Source organism: Dermacentor silvarum, chromosome 2 (genome assembly GCF_013339745.2).
Source record: "Dermacentor silvarum isolate Dsil-2018 chromosome 2, BIME_Dsil_1.4, whole genome shotgun sequence".
Lineage (NCBI taxonomy): Eukaryota > Metazoa > Arthropoda > Arachnida > Ixodida > Ixodidae > Dermacentor > Dermacentor silvarum.
Genome location: NC_051155.1, coordinates 210,327,085 through 210,344,267, shown reverse-complemented (window position 1 = coordinate 210,344,267; position 17,183 = coordinate 210,327,085). Strand labels below are relative to the sequence as shown.

Sequence of the window (17,183 nt, the reverse complement as noted above, 5' to 3'; positions counted from 1 at the left end):
GATTGATTTCTTGTTAGGTGAGGGCGCGGGTTCGATTCCTGGAAATGGTGGCCGCATTCCTATGGGCGCAATGCAAGAAATCTAGTGTAGGGCCTTTTGGGCTGGGCACATTAAAGAACCCCACGTGGACAAAATTAACATATAGCCATCCAGAACGGTGTCTCTCGCCGCCATATTATGGCCTTGGGACGTAAAAGCCACATTTTGTTCATTTTGATCTATTTTTACGTAGGACAACTCAGCCACTGACGTCCCACGACATATGCGTCAATGGGGCAAACATATGCACGTTCATTGGGTTCTCGCTGTACCTCAAGGCACTGTACCTCGGCGCCACATTCCTGATGATGGAGCAACGCCAGCGAAAACACGGCCTCGCCGACGCCATTGCCAGACATAAGGTTCAGAGCAACGTATTTCTTTTGACATTTTCATCGAGTAATCCTCCATGCTTTAGATACGAGGAACAATGCATCCAGCCACCACCCGTGAGTATCCCTGACAGTGAATCGGGTATTTTTTCACACTGACATGGTTTGAGCGACGTTGGCCGACAAATAGTATAACATCAATCTTGCATTTGCGGCACAGGCTAAAAATATAGCATACTAATGCATAAATACCAGTATATGCAGAACATCATGGCGACGACGAAAACGTGCCTCGAGTGTCCCATGTAATTTATGTCGCAATAACAAAGAGTTTACTAGGCAGAGTAGCAGGGACGCGGAGAGATCACGTGCTGGCCTTTCCTCAGCACTTCTGAGAGCCTTACATATTCGCGCTTTGTCTCCATAACTTCTACTTCGCACAGTGTACGAAAATCTCCCTGTATATAAAACGCCGATCCACTCCGGCTTGCTGCACAGGTGACGTGGTTCATGAGCCCACCTCTTCGCGCTCTCGGCTACGCGCGGCAACGTGCTGCAGAGGGGCGACGGACCTCCACCTTCGCTGAAGAGCATCTTGCTAGCGGGGGCGCCTCTGTCGGCGGCCGTCGCTCAAGAAGTCGTGGCCGCGTTACAACCCGACGAGATGCGTAACGCGTACGGCACTACGGAGACCTGCGGCCTTCTGACTCTGCCACCACGCGGAGAGCGCTGCTACGACAACGTCGGCTTTCCGTTTCCCGGAACCAGGGTCAAGGTACGTGACTCTTATCTCGATAACCTTTACATATGACGGATATTTCGGCCTTCCAGATTCCCGTGACGTGCGGTAAGTACAGCCTTTTGTCAAAACTATGCGGGATGCTCCTCGTCTGCGTCATATATCTCGTCCGGTTGTGTGGTGCGGTTGCCATGGTGCTCCTGACAGTTTAGACCTCTGAATGTCTCGAGTACTAGAGTTCTCTCCATTCTTAGCTAAAAAACAGCTCGAAATGAAACCAATGAAATAAAGATATTTCGCGCCTAATCGATGCCTGTGACAAACGTCATTCGATGTACTTTTGGTTAATTAATGTTTCGTCTATTTCCCTTTGGAGAGCTAGGGGGCGAATGTGTACGTAGATATCCTCTTGCTTGAATCTCACATGTGCATGTTTCATTCCACACGACGGTGAACTGTTCGCGATACTGGCCACTTGCACGACATATCGCGCGCGTTTTTTTTTTTTTTTTTTTCAAACGAACTTCTTGGAAGCCAGCGATGTCGTCCACTCTGCCTCCTTGCACGGCGTTCCCGTGCTGTACAGATGATTATGCAATATCCAACAAGGCTAAACAACTTCTCTGTTACACCTTGCCAACATGCGCACAACACTCTCCATTTAAGCATACGCTCACTATATGCGTTTGGTATACCACTTTCAAGACCATGCTTCTCCGCTTCCGACGCCTCTGTGATTTTACGACTAGCCAACTCTGTTCGGTAAAACCGAATAATGTTGTAGCGCCCACCGACGCCGCATCAGGTAGGTGCATCAGGTTGTAGCAAGTACATATTTGCTACAACTTGATGCAAAAGCTCCAACTATATGAAATTGCGCTCACTTTTCTGTATAGGTTTCGTAGTTATTCAATACCTAATCAGGTAAAGAACCATTTCTCAGTGTATGCATCTCTCACCAGAGGCTGGAAAATTATTTCTGAACCGCCACGTTATCATTCGATTTTATTTGCCTCTGCAGCATGCTGCATTCTTGTACATGCATATCCTGTACAGCGCCAAGAGTAATGACGCAGACGAATAATGTAGCATAGCGCCTAGCAAACCCGCGTTATTCAGGAAATGAGCCCAACTTAAGCGGTGACCAGAAGCAAGCGTACTTGGGACCCCTAATCGAAAACTCATTAAGCTCAATCAAAGACTACTTAACGCCATCTAGATCAGCTCACATTCAAGTCTGCAACGTTGCCGGGTGGTTTGCTAAAGTTTAGCAGGCTCAATGAACGCTGAAAAATGCTCGTACGGGATTGTATAAGTTGCTGCTGTACAAATTAACATTGACGAAGAAGAAACCGAGAGCAAACGTTGTTTTACGCAATTTCACGGCGACAGATGTTACACAAACTTTCCAGCTTCACTCGCGTCGGCACCGTAGGCGGTTGTCAGATAGCAATTTGCTAATGATTATCGCGTCCTTTTGCCAGAGATAAAATAGGGCCTTCCAGCCATCTTATGATCCGAGATTTTCACTTCGACAAGCTGAGGCTTCAACCAACAGCGAGACGTCATTCAAACATCAGTCTCAAAGTGTCAGTGCTAAAAGCACATTCATGCACGAAGTGCCTCGGGCTTCTTTATGTGCGGCAATAATAACTCAGGATAAAGAACTTAGTGATGCGAGCTGGCAAAAGCACAGTATGGGACAGGGCAGAAAGCAGAAACCGTAGTTCTCCCATGCAATGTGATCTCGCGCCTTTGTGAACTAATTACGCAAACGAATATGCGCAGAACACTGCGAAAGTTACTGCACGTAGCAGTGGTCTAGATATATTGCTGTCGCTGCCTCTCACTTTTAATAAAACCTTTTTTTTTTTTTTCAGGTCGTTGACGCTGGATCCGGCGCAGTGTTAGGGCCTATGGAAGAAGGCGAAGTTCTAGTGCATTCTCCTTCCGTTATGAAAGGGTACTACAATGTGGCTGCCGAAACGGACGCTGTTATCGATGCGCAAGGATGGCTCCATACAGGTAAGATGCATACGAAAATTTGCATGCACGTTCTATGGTCCCGTGTGCGAAGCAACTCGAAAATCCCCGTGACGTTGTCAGCGTGGCTACGAGATATTTCTAGCGTCAGTCACTGGTCATCAATTCATTATCGGCAGCATAAGCCAGCAAGATTGCTTAAAAATGGTTGACCATGCCAATGCTTGCTGCTTGCATCGGTATCCCGGCGAATATACTTGCGGACAAATGTACAAAGGCTATATGTGCGCACAACGAGGCTAGTGCCAGCTTTACAGGCTTATGCGTACATAACCCCTGTAGGCTGACCGTGAAAGCAGTGCGATTAAGCGCACCTCTATTCTGAATCATAACAAAATGGATTTTTCATAAAACCTGAGCACATAAGCTCGACTCATAGTTATCTGTAAAGCACATCGACCTCTAAATGAAATAGCGCATCATATTCAACGGATTCCCTTGATTTACTTGATTTCCTTTGATTTAGCAACTGATTCTTGGATTTACGTAAAAGGTGACGTGAGAAGGCAAGGAAACGCTATGCACACGGCAGCGGTTGCCGGCAGACGGGATAAATTTAAGCTCAAGGTATGGTACTGTACATTTCTGCTATTTCTGAAAAATAAGCACCATGCAAATTCGTCAAGCGGACAACTTACGCAGGGCGTGCAGAAGCAGAGCCGCGCTAAAGCGCACCGTATGGTCTATAGGCGGTGACACCACAGAAGCGGTCACACGTCAAATCAACACTTCTGTGCCCGCCGTGGTAGCTTTGCGGCTACGGCATTGCTCGCGGTGGCGGGTTTGATCCCGACCGCGGCCGCCGCATTTTGACGGGGACGAAATTTAAAAAAAAAAAAACGATCGTGCACTTAGATTTAGGGACACGTTAAACAGCACCATGGTGTCAAAATTAATCTGGAGTCCGCTTCCACAGCGTACCTCGTAATCCGATTGTGGCTTTGGCACGTACAGCCCCATGATTCAATTAAATTGTAATACTTATGCCACGATGCGATGTGCCATGTGAGGCAATGAATATATATGCTCAACTCTCGCAGAGGTTATGAAGTATGGCGCACAACAACTCCTCAATAAAACAACACCTACCCCGGTGTGCTCTGTGTACTACGCAGACAAGCAGCATGCAGTGGTGCACGCAAGGTAACGTTTAACATCAATTCACCACTCGCGTGCTGGACTAAACGCTGAAGAAATTAAACATTCGCCAGGAACATCACCGCTAATTACGTCAATCAAAGCAAACAGCAAAGAAAGCTTTGCCTATATCGATTCCCACAGTGCATAGGATCCGCATATTTTTTTTTAATGTCATTACTATATATTTGCTTAAAAGATGGGTTCTGAGGTATTGGTGTTTATTGGGAAACTCCGGTTAAAGTAAATATTTTGGCAGTATATCGTAGGCTCGTTACATTAATGGGCCTACGATATACCCCCAAAATGTTTATACCTTAATAAATCCACAATATTTATGCCTGAAATCAGCGTTCGTCGTTACGAATGAGTAGTACTCAGAAATAAGGAAGGTTATGCGTAATATTACGGGCGTAATTAGTGAGCCTGAACATGAAACTTTAGTGCGTAACGGATGACTTTCTGACGGGATACTTCATCTCATGGAAGACTTGTATGTTCGGCACTCATGTGAAACCGTGATAGCCTTTTAAACGCATATTTTTCTGAAGCCTGCCCATTGCTCACGGGGGAGCGCCCCACTATGCACAGCAGTAGACCAAGCGCCATGTTTGTATAGATTAGAAGTTGTTAAAATTAATAACCGTGTTTAAAATTAATAACCGCGCCGACTCCCTCTTTTGTTGCATACAAACATACATTGTGCTCACTTACCTAAAGCCATGGCAATCAACACTTGCGCAAACAATAGACGTTGAACGAGCAATGCGGGACTACAACTGCCAACACATGGAAGGAAGCATGAGCTAACCTTCTCATGTTGCTTTTTGTGTTCTAAAATTTTTAAAAAGCTTGTAAATTGTTAACTTCAGACAGAGGAAAAAAGTCACAGGCCTGCGAGGCACACGCAGCACAGTCACAGCTGGTGGAGCGGCTCAAGAGTAGCTCCAATTTCGGCACCACGCACAACAGGGTCTTCGCGGGAAAGTCTGTTCGCCTCGTTTTGACGAGAACGGTCTGAACTGTCCGCCCGGCGTCGACGGCGAGCTGCGGCTTGTAATTATCTCGGCACATCAGTCTGCTGAGCCCAATGATGCCTGGTTGTACCCGTGCACGTAGCTCTACGATTCGCTTCTTCAGCACCGGTTCGTACCTTGCGAGGAGACGGCATAACGTGTGCCGAAGAGGTATCCAGAATACGTGGCGCACATCTCACATCACTTGACTCGTGGCACGGTACGTTGAAGTTGTTGATCATGATTATTTATTGAAATCTTCAAAACAGCTAGGCTGGTGACAAATAGCCAGCTAGCCTGCTTGAGTTAACCAGGTCTAGTTACATGCAGCATGCAACTGCTATATGCAACTTACATGTAAGGCATGCTGCGTTTGCAGGCGCCTTAACTAGATGGCGCCACCATACTGGCGGAGGTTCGGGATCGCGCGCGCGCCTCGTCTGAATCGCATCTCGTCGTCTGCACCTGCGCGCCTGCCTAGGGCGCACTTATAAGGCATTTTTCTGCCGCCTGACAGCATGCGATTGCGTGGCTCAGTGGGAGAGTATGTGCTCCCACGCAGGGCGGGCGCGGGTTCGATCCAGATGGGAACGGGTGTTTGTTTTTTTATTTGCGTTTCCGGTGGTAGCGGTTACGGACACCGGCCACCGGCCGTGGAGGCGGTGGCGGCGACGGACACCATCGCGAACCGAAACGGCTATTGGAATAAGCCCATAACAGCTTACGCTGTAATAACACTGCTGCAGTCGGGTTGCCTGGCACGGCTGTCATTCGCTCCGAAAGTAACTGCCAAAATTACGCGCATGCCATAATACTACAGCTTTTCTTTACCCACTCCACTGCGTAGCACTGTCGACATCAAGAATATGAAAATTGCTTTATTATCTCCAGAAGCTTCATTTTGTCATACGAAACCACACTCGCATGTTCGGGTGACGTGTAACGCAACAAAGGAACGTGACCCGTTTTCTCCCCAGAGAGATAGATGGAGATACACTAATTGTGATATACAAGTTGCGAAGTCGGCCTGAATCAAAGTTCAGAGTTGCTACTGTGCATTGGGGAAAGAAAATGGGAATAAAAAGACAGAGCGAGAAAAGTGTCGTTTTATGCAAAACAAAAAATTCCGACTGGTGCTCGTTAAAATTACACACAGTGGACCCTGATCATGAGAAGGAAACTCACAGAAGAGTAAAAATGGATTGGAGTGCACAAGGCAGGCATTATCTAATCCTTACTGGGAGCTTACTACTGTCATTGAAATAAAAAGCGTGCAATGATTCCATCTGCCGGTGCTAAGGTGTTGGGCAGAAACTTGGAGGTTAACAAAAAAGTTCTAGAAAAGGTAAAGACCGCGCAAAAAGTAAGGGAACTAAAAATTGGCTGTGGCTTAACTCAGTTATGCCTGGGTGTGCGTAGCGAGAGGTACGGTTAGTGTTATTGTTTAGCTTGGTTCTCTCTACGGTTACATCTTTATCGTTTAGCTCCGTACGTCTGAGTGTTTAGGTTTGGTTGTTACCTCTCGTTAAGTTATGGCTACATTGAAGACCAGACATTTTTAAATTGTAACGCATTTATTTTGAAAGTCTTCATCTTGTTGTTTCTCAATTGCCACAAAGACCGCCCGGCCCGATGGTCGGGAGGATAAGGGGTTGTCGTCCAGTGACTTGAACCCGTTTCGAGCGCTATCCTAATCTGAATGCACTCGCCTGGCCGCTTCGTATTTACGACGTTCTCGAGGCCTGCGGCTCGTTCTTCTTCCGTCTCCTCGGCTCGCTGCCTGCTCATGGTTTCGATCCGACGACGAAGCCTGGCTTCTTTCAGTCTCTCCGACTCACCTTTCATATCTGCCGACGAATCCCACCGAGCCGCCCCTTCTATATATATATACGATGCAACGCCGACTCCTCCTCTGTCGCAACGCGGATTCACCGGCTCCTCCTCTGACGTCATGCCAGATGCAAGCGTTCAACTGCGGCGGCGGCGGCGGCGCGTCGCCGTGGCGTGATAACTCGAGCAGACGACGCCAGATGGCGCGGCGAGCGGCGCTGCCAGCGGCAGTGGTTGCTAGGCAACGGCTCAGCTGGCGGTGCGGCCACCAGCCACAGCGACATGGCGAGAATGCGGCCAATGTAGCTCTCGCTACAAAATGTTAGTAACGTTAAGGGACAGAAAGAGGACGGTGTGGATCAGAGAGCAAACGGGGATAGCCGATATTTTAGTTGACATTAAGAGAAAAAAATTAGCTTGGCAGGCCATGTAATGCGTAGGGCATAACCGGCGGACTATTATATTTACAGAATGGGTGCCAAGGGAAGGGAAGCGCAGTTGAGGACGGCAGAAAATTAGGTGGGGTGATGAAATTAGGAAACTGTCAGTCGCAAGTTGGAATCAGCTAGCTCAAGATAGGGGGTGATTAGAGATGGCTGGTATAGGGGCCTTCGTCCTGCAGTGGACATAAAAATAGACCGATGGTGGTGATGATGATGATGCGAGTCTTTACACAGGATGACAGGATACTGTGCGAACACTAGGTACAACGTGCTCTCGCAAGTTAAAGTTTGCATCGTGACACATCTCGAAACATGATACACCGAAGACTTCAGCAATACAAATACTATGTGTAACACGGTATCGCTCGAAAACAAGCTCCTGTGTAATAGCTGCCATCTGATGGTCGAAGTATTGCAACAGAAGGAGGTCGTTGCGCTCTACGTATATGCCAGCAGTAAGGAAAGTGCGCAGATCTCAACAATTTACAATGAAGCCGTCACCGTCATTAGGTGTGTACAATGTATCCGCAATATCCATTACAAATCCTCGTTTCAAACTTAGGCTTCCGATGTCGAAAAACATATTTCGGAGAATTGCAAGTAGCACAATGTTCCCTAATACTAACGGCCGAAAACACACCGGCATCCCGCCCAACCACAATGAGTGTGCCTATCTCGTCGCGAGGCAACTTACCCGCCGCGACGCGATCACCCAAAGGGCAGCCGCCGTTGTTGTGCGGGACCCCAGCGGAGGAATTACCAACACAACCCAAATCGCGGCGGACGGAGCTGGGGGCCACGGGGACGCCGACCGCGATATCGAGGAGTTTCCGGCTTCGTGCCGAGAGGTTCTTGCACACTACAGGAAAGAACGTATGACATATCCACAACTACACGGGTGGCTGGACAGGTCCCAGGCAGTCGACCTGAGGCGGTTGCAGACGGGCACTTTCACCAACCCCTACCACCTGCCCCGCCTGTGGCCCGCGCTGCACCCGTCGCCCGGCTACCCGTGGTGCGAGCACGAACGGGCTGATATGGCCCATATACTTTGGGAATGCCAACGCCCTGAAGATGAAGGACCAAGAATAAGGGGGAAGATAACAGCAGGACCCTCTGAAGCGGGGCGCCTCGCTGAGAGATGGCAAGCCGCCCTCCTCAGCGAGGCACCCGAGGACCAGTAGTGGTCCGTCCAGCGGGCCAGTGCCATTGCCGAGGATCTCGAAAGATTTTTCTCCGGCGATGGACCCCTGGCAGCCTAGCCCCGGGCACCAACAGCCAGAACTGCTGGACAAATAAAGTTCATCCCTATCCTATCCTCTAGTGAGGGTGTCTGCAATGTGAGGATTCACGTGCGGACGAAATTCGAATTGTGTGACAGAAATGGGCGGGTCGTAGGAAATACCAAAATCCTGTTAGTTGCGTTCCGGAGCACTGCTGGCAGGCCCGTGGCCAGGATTTTTTTTTTTTTTTTTTTTTTTTTTTTTTGGGGGGGGGGGGGGGGGGGGATTTGCTGAAGGCCTTGACTTTTTGAGGAAAGCACCTACTTTCAGTACTTATTTTCGGTAAAACAGGGACAGATGACAATTTAACCCCCCCCCCCCCCCCCCCCCCCCCGGCTACGGGCCTGACTGCAGGGTATGCAACAGTGCGTCGTCGCAGGAACAGTGGACAAGACAATAAGCAATTCAGTAGACATAAAGTACCTCTTACGGAGAACGGGCTGTATAACTTTTAGTAATGCATGTGCTGCATTGGCGCCGCAGAAATCCATCAGATTTGTCTGAATATGAAGCACGACCTAGTAAGCACTCCGGATTGATTTTGACCACCCGGAGCTCTTTAACGCGCGTCTAAGCCTACGTCTACGAGCGTTTTTGCATTTCGGCCCCATCGAAATGCGGCCGCCGCAGCCGGGATCGAACCCGCGACGTCGAACTCATAAGCGCAACGCCATAGCCACCAAGCCATACACCGCGGCGGGTCAGCGTGGTGGACACACTCGCACGGGAATGTTTATACCGATGGTCACAGGTAGTCGTGCAGTTCCACCGCCTTCAAAAGAAGCCGCAGAGATATTGTGGCTTTTTGCCATGCACGAGTGCTTCGACCAAGGTTCCAGAATATTTTATTAGAGCGAAGCTGTTACCCTCTAGTTGGTTGGCATTTTTCGTGTCCGCGGCCATCAGCAAAAATTTGGGCCGATCCCGGCGGCATTGCAGGGCCAGTAGCAGTGGCTCGTACCCCCTTAAGGCAGAGGCTTCAAGCACTGAGCAGAATGAAGCGAACAGTACATACATTCTTTGGAATCACGCACACAACATATCAAACAGCATACGTTTCAATAAAGAACAAGGACAACGCAAGCATCCGATTCACATAATTAATGATAAGCCACTCCTGGGCCGAGATTTTGTAGCGATGCCTTATGACTTATTTTGGAATAGTCTTATCACCCACCGCTCACGGCCGGCTGATCCCGATGATAACGCGAGCGGACCGTCGCTCTGACCACTGACAAAGCGCGATAAGCGCTAAAAGGCATTATTACTTTAAAGTCATCGCTACAAAATACCGGCCCTGGGGCGCTATAAGGTAAAATGATTCCAAACTGTTTTGATTCCAAACTCCTGACGTCAAATTTACGTAACCACCGACGAAAGCACCGGGCGTTGACCCGCCGCGTTGTCTCAACAACCCAATCACTCTTCTCCTTTATAGGAGGTCACCTTTGTTCGCTTTCAAAACCAATAACATTGTCTACACTCAGCGGTCTTTCTTATCTAATTGGCTGACAAGAGGCGAGGAGCACGCTCTAGTGGAGAGGGTTTCGATGGGGCCGAGCCAGCGCAGTGAAAATAGATAGCCGCATGAAGCGGGTGGTGCCGGCTTCTCCGATTGGTCCGCTTCGCCTTGCTTAGCTTGCGGTGGCTGGTCGAAAATCGCGGCGGCGTGCAACGGAAGGATAAGAATGCCGTTAAAACGGATCCTCAGCAAGGAATAGTTGGCAGAGCGATGTCGTATACGTGCCGAAAGGGCTCGATAACGTTTTACTGCCACGCAAAAAGGTTTATCATGCGCAAATAAATACATGCTCACCGGCAGGTGCGAGTAGCGAGGGCATGAGCGATCGGCGGGCAGCCATCTTCTATTCCTTTCGGAACGGGGCAGTCTGTGGCTATTCAGAAAATTTTTTCAGCTTTGTTCGGCATATTAATGCTTTTTTTTTTCGCGTACACGTCACTTTGACGTGTGAGTTTTCGCGGTTTTGTGAGGTCGCGTGACAGACAGGCGTAGTGGGCATAGCCAGAAAACATTGGACCAATAGCAGAGCGCTAATGGTGAAAAGGCGTCGAATCAGGAATAATTATTTTTCTTTTGTGCGGTTTAATCATGCATAATCAGTGTGTACACGTTATATCAGATGGGGAGCTATCGCGGTTTTCGTGACGTCCGGGGCAGATAGGAGAAGGTGGGAGTGGCCCAAAAATGTTTTGTCCAATCGTGGAGGCTGATTGCAGAAATTGGAATCAAAACAGTTTGGAATCATTTTACGTTATAGCGCCCCTGATGGCAATGCAAAGCACGTAGCGCTCCCCGCATACGCCTCCCGGTAAAGATTACTGTTGCGCAAGCTGCCGTGGCGACGGCAAATTGCGACGTGGGAAGTGACGTCTCTAGCCTTTCGTGTATGAAAGAACCAGCCTAGCAACTGATTTCAATGTTGTTACCATATTACCATAACTACCATTACTACCATTACTCTAAAGCATTAAAGCATTACATTCCCCCCTCAGCAGTTGTACAACAGCTTCGCTGGACATCTACTTTCGCAAGGCCGTGATGGCCAGTCATCTTTTTTTTTTTTTTCTTCCAAGACCAATATGTCATCAAAGCGGCTGAGAACGGCGTATTAAGTTGGGCTTGTTGGATGCACGGGAAACTAGAGAAACAATGGTCTAGTTAGAAAAGTGGTGGTCTTCAAATGTCAGTCGGAACGCACGCCTACACCGCGCAGGTGACCTCGGTTTCTACGACGAGGACGGGCGCCTGTACCTAGTTGACCGGGTCAAGTTCACGCTGGACTGCTTCGGCAGGAAAGCGTGTCCCTGCGAAATCGAGAACTGTCTCATGGAACACCCAGACGTGGCCGAAGCCGCCGTGCTGGGCGTGCCTAGTGAAGTCGCCGGCGTGGTGCCTGCCGCCATCGTGGTGCTCCGGTCCCGTTGCGAGAACAGGGGCCAAGAGCTGGCCGAAGAACTCAAGGCCCACGTCGCGGGTGAGTTACCATGGTCTTCTGCTCGAAAGAGGCTCCCGGGGATGCGAGGGGAACATTCGGGGCCGGGATGTAAATGTAGCGGGATTGAGAGAACCTAATTGTGAGCGTTCGCTTCACGTGCCGGTGTTACTGTGGTGCCCTGATCGATTCTCAGCACTAGGGTGGCATCGTGGAATATTACGTTTTGCCAGAGTATGACAATATTGCAATACGCAGACTGCGTTAATTTCGGTTCACGCAAGAAAGTATACACTAGTTGACATAGTTGATATAGGGTGACAGTCATCAAAGTGTCTTCAACCTATCCCGCATGCGTTCTTTTTATCACATCGTCTTCTTTCTTTCTCTTTCTTTCTTTTATTTTCATGCAATAGAAACGGTTTTTGTGAAGCAGTTAAGGACACAATATATAAAGCCTGCTTGCCCCGCCTGCCTCTGCAATCTTCTTTCTTCAAGAAGAGACGGATTTCTTTCATATCAGAATTGGATGCGAGCTTTCCTAACCACAGCACTCTTGCAATTTAGGTGCATTTGAGCAGGAATATTGGAGTTTGCCCGAGCTAAACATTTCTTTCAAAGCGCACCTAATTACCGGTGCTCCTACGCTAACAATTGAGCAACCTACCTGTTTGTACTTCTTAAAAAGTACAGTATAGCCCAGCAAAAACGTTGAGGTCTGTGCGAAGTTTGACGCTGCGGGAAATGGCAGTGCGCATGCGTCACGTTTAATACCCACAGTGCCCATCGTACATAAATAAACTACTGAAAAATGAAAGTGTGCATATCATATAGCTTGGCATTGTGGGCGGATGAGTGAACGTTAGTGCTATGGACCACCTCCTGAGTTACTGCGACGCACTAGCAACAATCACTCGCGATGCCGCCGGCCTTCCGGGTCACAGACCCACGAAAGAGGAGTACGATGGTTTTGAACCTGGAAAAGAGTGGCCATGAAGGAAAGGGCGCTTTCATAGCTTCCGTAAAAATTACGGTAAACACTTCGAAATTATTGAACTGCCCCGAGGAAGCGTTTCAGAAAGGGGAGCAATGACAGAGCAAGAGGATTTCTGTCGCGCCATCTGGAGTCACCTCCGTTCGCATGTTGTTTGGATAGCATACTTTTGTTGAAATTGCTGCGAAAACGGGAGCACAACATGGGAAGTCTTTTACGACGTCAATAAAGAATTTTTTTTTACTTTCCTATGCAGCTCGTCTGTCCCCGTGGAAGCACCTTTACGGTGGAGTCTACTTCACTGACGTCATCCCAAGAACCGAGACGGGAAAGATGCAACGGCGCGACTTGCCCACACTCATTCTTTCACTGCAAAGAATCGACCGTGAGACAGTATTTTCAACCATGGAGTAATTGCCGTACATTAAAGGGTGTTTTTTTTTTTTTGTCACTTTCAGTGCCCCGTAGCCTAATAAAGCCGTCAGGCTATCTTTCGTCCAGATGTAAGGTTTTTCCGAAGTTTCACATTTGTACAGCGTAAATTCAATTATTGTCTCTAATAACGCCCTCCAATGTACGCACTCTGCACGAATTGTTGACATTAAAACTGCAAACACACTACTGTCAAGTCGGAATTGCTGTTTTTAGGTTAAACACGGCTTTGCTAAACGAATATTAAGGACGTGTTATTAAGTCTGCGATGCGATAATGGCGTCACACATTGGCATGTACCAGTCGAGATTTTGCTATTAGCTGGAAGCAACCTTACCTGGCAGCATGAGCTTAAATGAGAACGCCGCTCCCTCATTACTTAGGTCTAATTTAATCCGGAGCTTCTAAACGCATTAAGGAAGATGAAGCGTTACGGAGCGAGCTGTTTTGAAGAAAGCGTTCAAAGCAGCGTCATTGCAACGTCTCAGCAAATGGAACTTACTTGTCGATCATGGAGCAAGGAGAGATACACCAAACCATCTGCTTGCACTATTGAAGAAAGGTATTTATGAATGATGCAAAATAAGTGTGGCTTGACGTAAGTTCCGCTGACTGACTACGAAACAAATAAAGTAGCATGACACTACGGTCATCAGAAAGTCCCATTGTGCCCACTCTTTTTCCGGCTTGCAACATCGTTCTGAATTACCGGTCATAGAGCCCCGCGCAATGTACACTACTTCAATAGTGAGTGTTCCGAAGTACGCACGAGGATGACACAAAGCAAGTTGAATGAAGAAAAACTTGCGACAGAACCCATCTCTCGATGTACTGTCGACGGTGATGCGTTAGCATTGAATGAATAAAGCGACGCAACGTATTGCCACCGTCGAAACGAGTTGTGTATGAGGCGTGTGCTGCAGCGGGATTCCTCTTTCGCACATCCTTAGGAGCCCTCGGGGCCATCTATCACAGCCGCCACCGTGAAGGATGTGCGTGGCCTCCGAAATGCCTGGCGCGCCGGTGCGTACGAACGCTGAGAAACGTGTCATGCGGCAAACAGACTCGTGCTTCTTTCTGGACGCGCTTGCGACATCTAGTGGCACTGTCGAGAAGTGCGCGCGTGGCCTCTGAGACTAGAAGCTTGGCGCGCCGGTTCCCAGCATTGTTCCCTCGCTTGACGCAAACGCTGTGGCAGATACTCAGTCACCCAATTAAGTCAGCGAGATGTTCATTGAAGCGCGGCACGTGCCCTGTGCATTCATGGCGCCGCTGGCTAAAGCGTTGGTGCGAAAAGCGTTCATTAAAAAGCGGCACACACCCAGCACATTTGTTTCGCAGCCTGCTGATGTGTCGGGTTGCTGTCCTCGAGGAACCTTTGTGAGGTGGGTTCGATTCCGCAAAGCATCGGATACATTTTAAGGGATCTTTTTCGTCATTGTGTGGTGTCACATTCCCAGTGACACATGCCTATAGTTGCCCTAGTTGGCATCGAAGGCGTTCATTAAAGAGCCGCACACACCTACTGACACATACTAAGTGACCCAAGTTGGCATCGAAGACGCTCATTGGAGACCAGCACAGACCGAGTGGTAACATACCCAGTACTCCAAGCTGGCTCTTCTTCGAACAGCGGTACCGACCCAGCCCCGCGTCTACAGTTACCCATGTCGGTGCGAAAGAGGTTTGTTGGAGATTGGCACGTAGGTACACTTTGACATATACTCAGTTACCTAAGCTGATCCGATGGTTGGTTCCGAACCCCGTTACCGCAGCCCCAGCAGCCCGATGCGCTAACCATTCGACCAGACTGCCCATGTGACCCAGGCAGGCGGAAAACGGTTAGATACAAACATACATAGATAGCTAGATAGCCCCCGGAAAGTTCGTGAACTACCCTAAGAATGCTAATGCATTAAAGCCGGTGGGCCTCCGGTGGAAGCCGGATTCGAACCTAGCACCTACCGCATACGAGGCGGACGCTCTACCATTTCGCCAACGTTGCGGTGCTAAACAAGAACAGCCGCTTGCAGCAATGGCCAGTTTGCAGTGGTACCACGGTTGCTTTAGAACCTTGCTCTCTAAGCCCAGACCGACTGGCCTATTGCCAGTGCTCCATATCGGCGTCGATTTAGTGTCGTCCAATAGCGGTACCTACCCAGCCCCGCGTCTACAGTTACTCATGTCGGCGTGAAAGAGGTTCGTTGAAGGGCGACCCATATGTACGAATTGCCACACACGCACATGTCCCCGTTGTCTCTTTCTTTGTGTATATGTTTTAGTTCGCGCCGCTATGACCTCATGGTGCCATGGTTGGCTTGGAACCACGTTACCTCAGCACAGCAGCCCGATACACTACCCATTCGACCACGATCTGTCCAGTGACCCAGGTAGGTGGGAAACAGGTTAGAAGCAAACATACATCCATACAAACATATGAACATACAAACATCGATAGATAGCCCCAGAAAAGTGCGTGAAGTATATATATACCCAAGGAAAGCGAACGCATTATAACAACAATCAAGCACGCAGAAATAACCCAGTGTCGAAATATAAACGACTTCAAGCTTGTTACTGAGGTAGCAGCAGCAGCAGATGACTGGAGCTCAGCCGTGTCAACTGTAGCCGTTAGCTGTCTTCGTCACGTGGGCGACGGCGACGTATGATGCTTGTCCATGACCCCCTCCCTCCCGTATATAGGGTAGGAGACTGGACGCGCGTCTGGTTTACCTCTCTGCCTTTTCTTTGTCTGCTCTATCTCTATGTAGAGGGGTAAATCTTGGTGAGTGGTGTATGCACAGAGAAGTGCCGAACATATCTAAATACATTCAAGACTTCATACACCTTGCGTCACAGTGGCAAATACACAGTTGCACATACCCAATGATCCCACGTTGTCTACCGGGCCAGACAGCAGGCCGCAAGTCGTCAATTCTAGAACACACTCGGTGACCCAAGTCGTCTACTCGGCAAGACAGCAGCCAGCACATACCCCGCGAGCCAATTTGTCCCAAATATATCTGGCGAGGAAATAGCGAAGCCCCGACGCACGTGGAAAAGGGCAAAGAAAGCTGCGCTCTAAAATTGAACCAAGTTCCCATCACATTCCTTATAAGGAGAGATCATATTTAAACTTGAACGCGGAATAGGCTCATGTCACGCGCTGCACATAAAGGACAATCAAGATACGTGTTGGCAAACAGAGTGCATGGATGCTTTTGCTTGTTCTTCGTTTCAAATAACCATGCAAGTCGGCATGAATACGACAAACACCACATATGACACCTGAATCACTAATCCGAAATTTTAAAACAAATCCTTATGTTGCTTTTACGCTTTCACATTTTACAAACTTTGTGTCTCAAATAAAGTGTTCGCATTTTGTTTTTAAGGACAGGAATTAACTTATTTAAAATAACATTCGGTTCCACGTCCTACAGAGCCTGAGGCAGAGCCTACAATCTCAATGTCCTCCTGCCTGTTCACATGTTTTAATCCTCTGCTTCAGAGTGATTTGTGTTAGTCTCGTTCGACGTCTTGTGATATAGTTCTCGCATTCTGTACCAAAACAGTTCATGCAATCGCACGTCCAGGCCTAAGTTTCACACTTATAAGGTCAAACATGGGGTCAACTCAGAGGGTTCGTAGCATCACGAAGGTTTTTTTCGGCAGCCATGTAGGGTGCTTTTTTTTTTTTTTTTTTTTTTTTTTTTTTTACGGCGAAGCTGTTATGGGCTCAGTCTCCGATGTTCGTGTCCACGTGTAGAAAAAATGTCACAGTTTCGCCCTAAGGGCGAAGCAATGAATGCGATAGCAACACAGCAATGTCATACGAAGTAAGGTGAGCGGCTTTGGTAGCAATATGAATTGTAGTAAACATGAGCTGATTAAGTAAGCAGGTGTGCTGCGGCGTAAGTAGACCGACATGAAGAGAGACT

General features: G+C 48.5%; 1 protein-coding gene across 1 annotated transcript; it reads left to right on the top strand.

The window, feature by feature from the left end:
- The first annotated feature begins 880 nt into the window (after positions 1 to 880).
- On the top strand, positions 881 to 13,422 carry LOC119440686 (luciferin 4-monooxygenase-like). The gene is made up of 4 exons (XM_037705576.2): positions 881 to 1,146; positions 2,991 to 3,135; positions 11,598 to 11,858; positions 13,067 to 13,422. Exons 1-4 carry the CDS (start codon positions 1,036 to 1,038, stop codon positions 13,222 to 13,224), a joined length of 675 nt encoding a protein of 224 aa, XP_037561504.1. The 5' UTR covers positions 881 to 1,035; the 3' UTR covers positions 13,225 to 13,422.
- Positions 13,423 to 17,183: the final 3,761 nt, after the last annotated feature.

Coding starts and splice junctions, on each gene's coding strand:
- LOC119440686 (XM_037705576.2), top strand. CDS start 1,036: ATGCGTAACGCGTACGGCACTACGGAGACCTGCGGCCTTCTGACTCTG. Junction 1,147..2,990: donor TTCCCGGAACCAGGGTCAAG/GTACGTGACTCT, acceptor TTTTTTTTTCAG/GTCGTTGACGCTGGATCCGG. Junction 3,136..11,597: donor GCAAGGATGGCTCCATACAG/GTAAGATGCATA, acceptor TACACCGCGCAG/GTGACCTCGGTTTCTACGAC.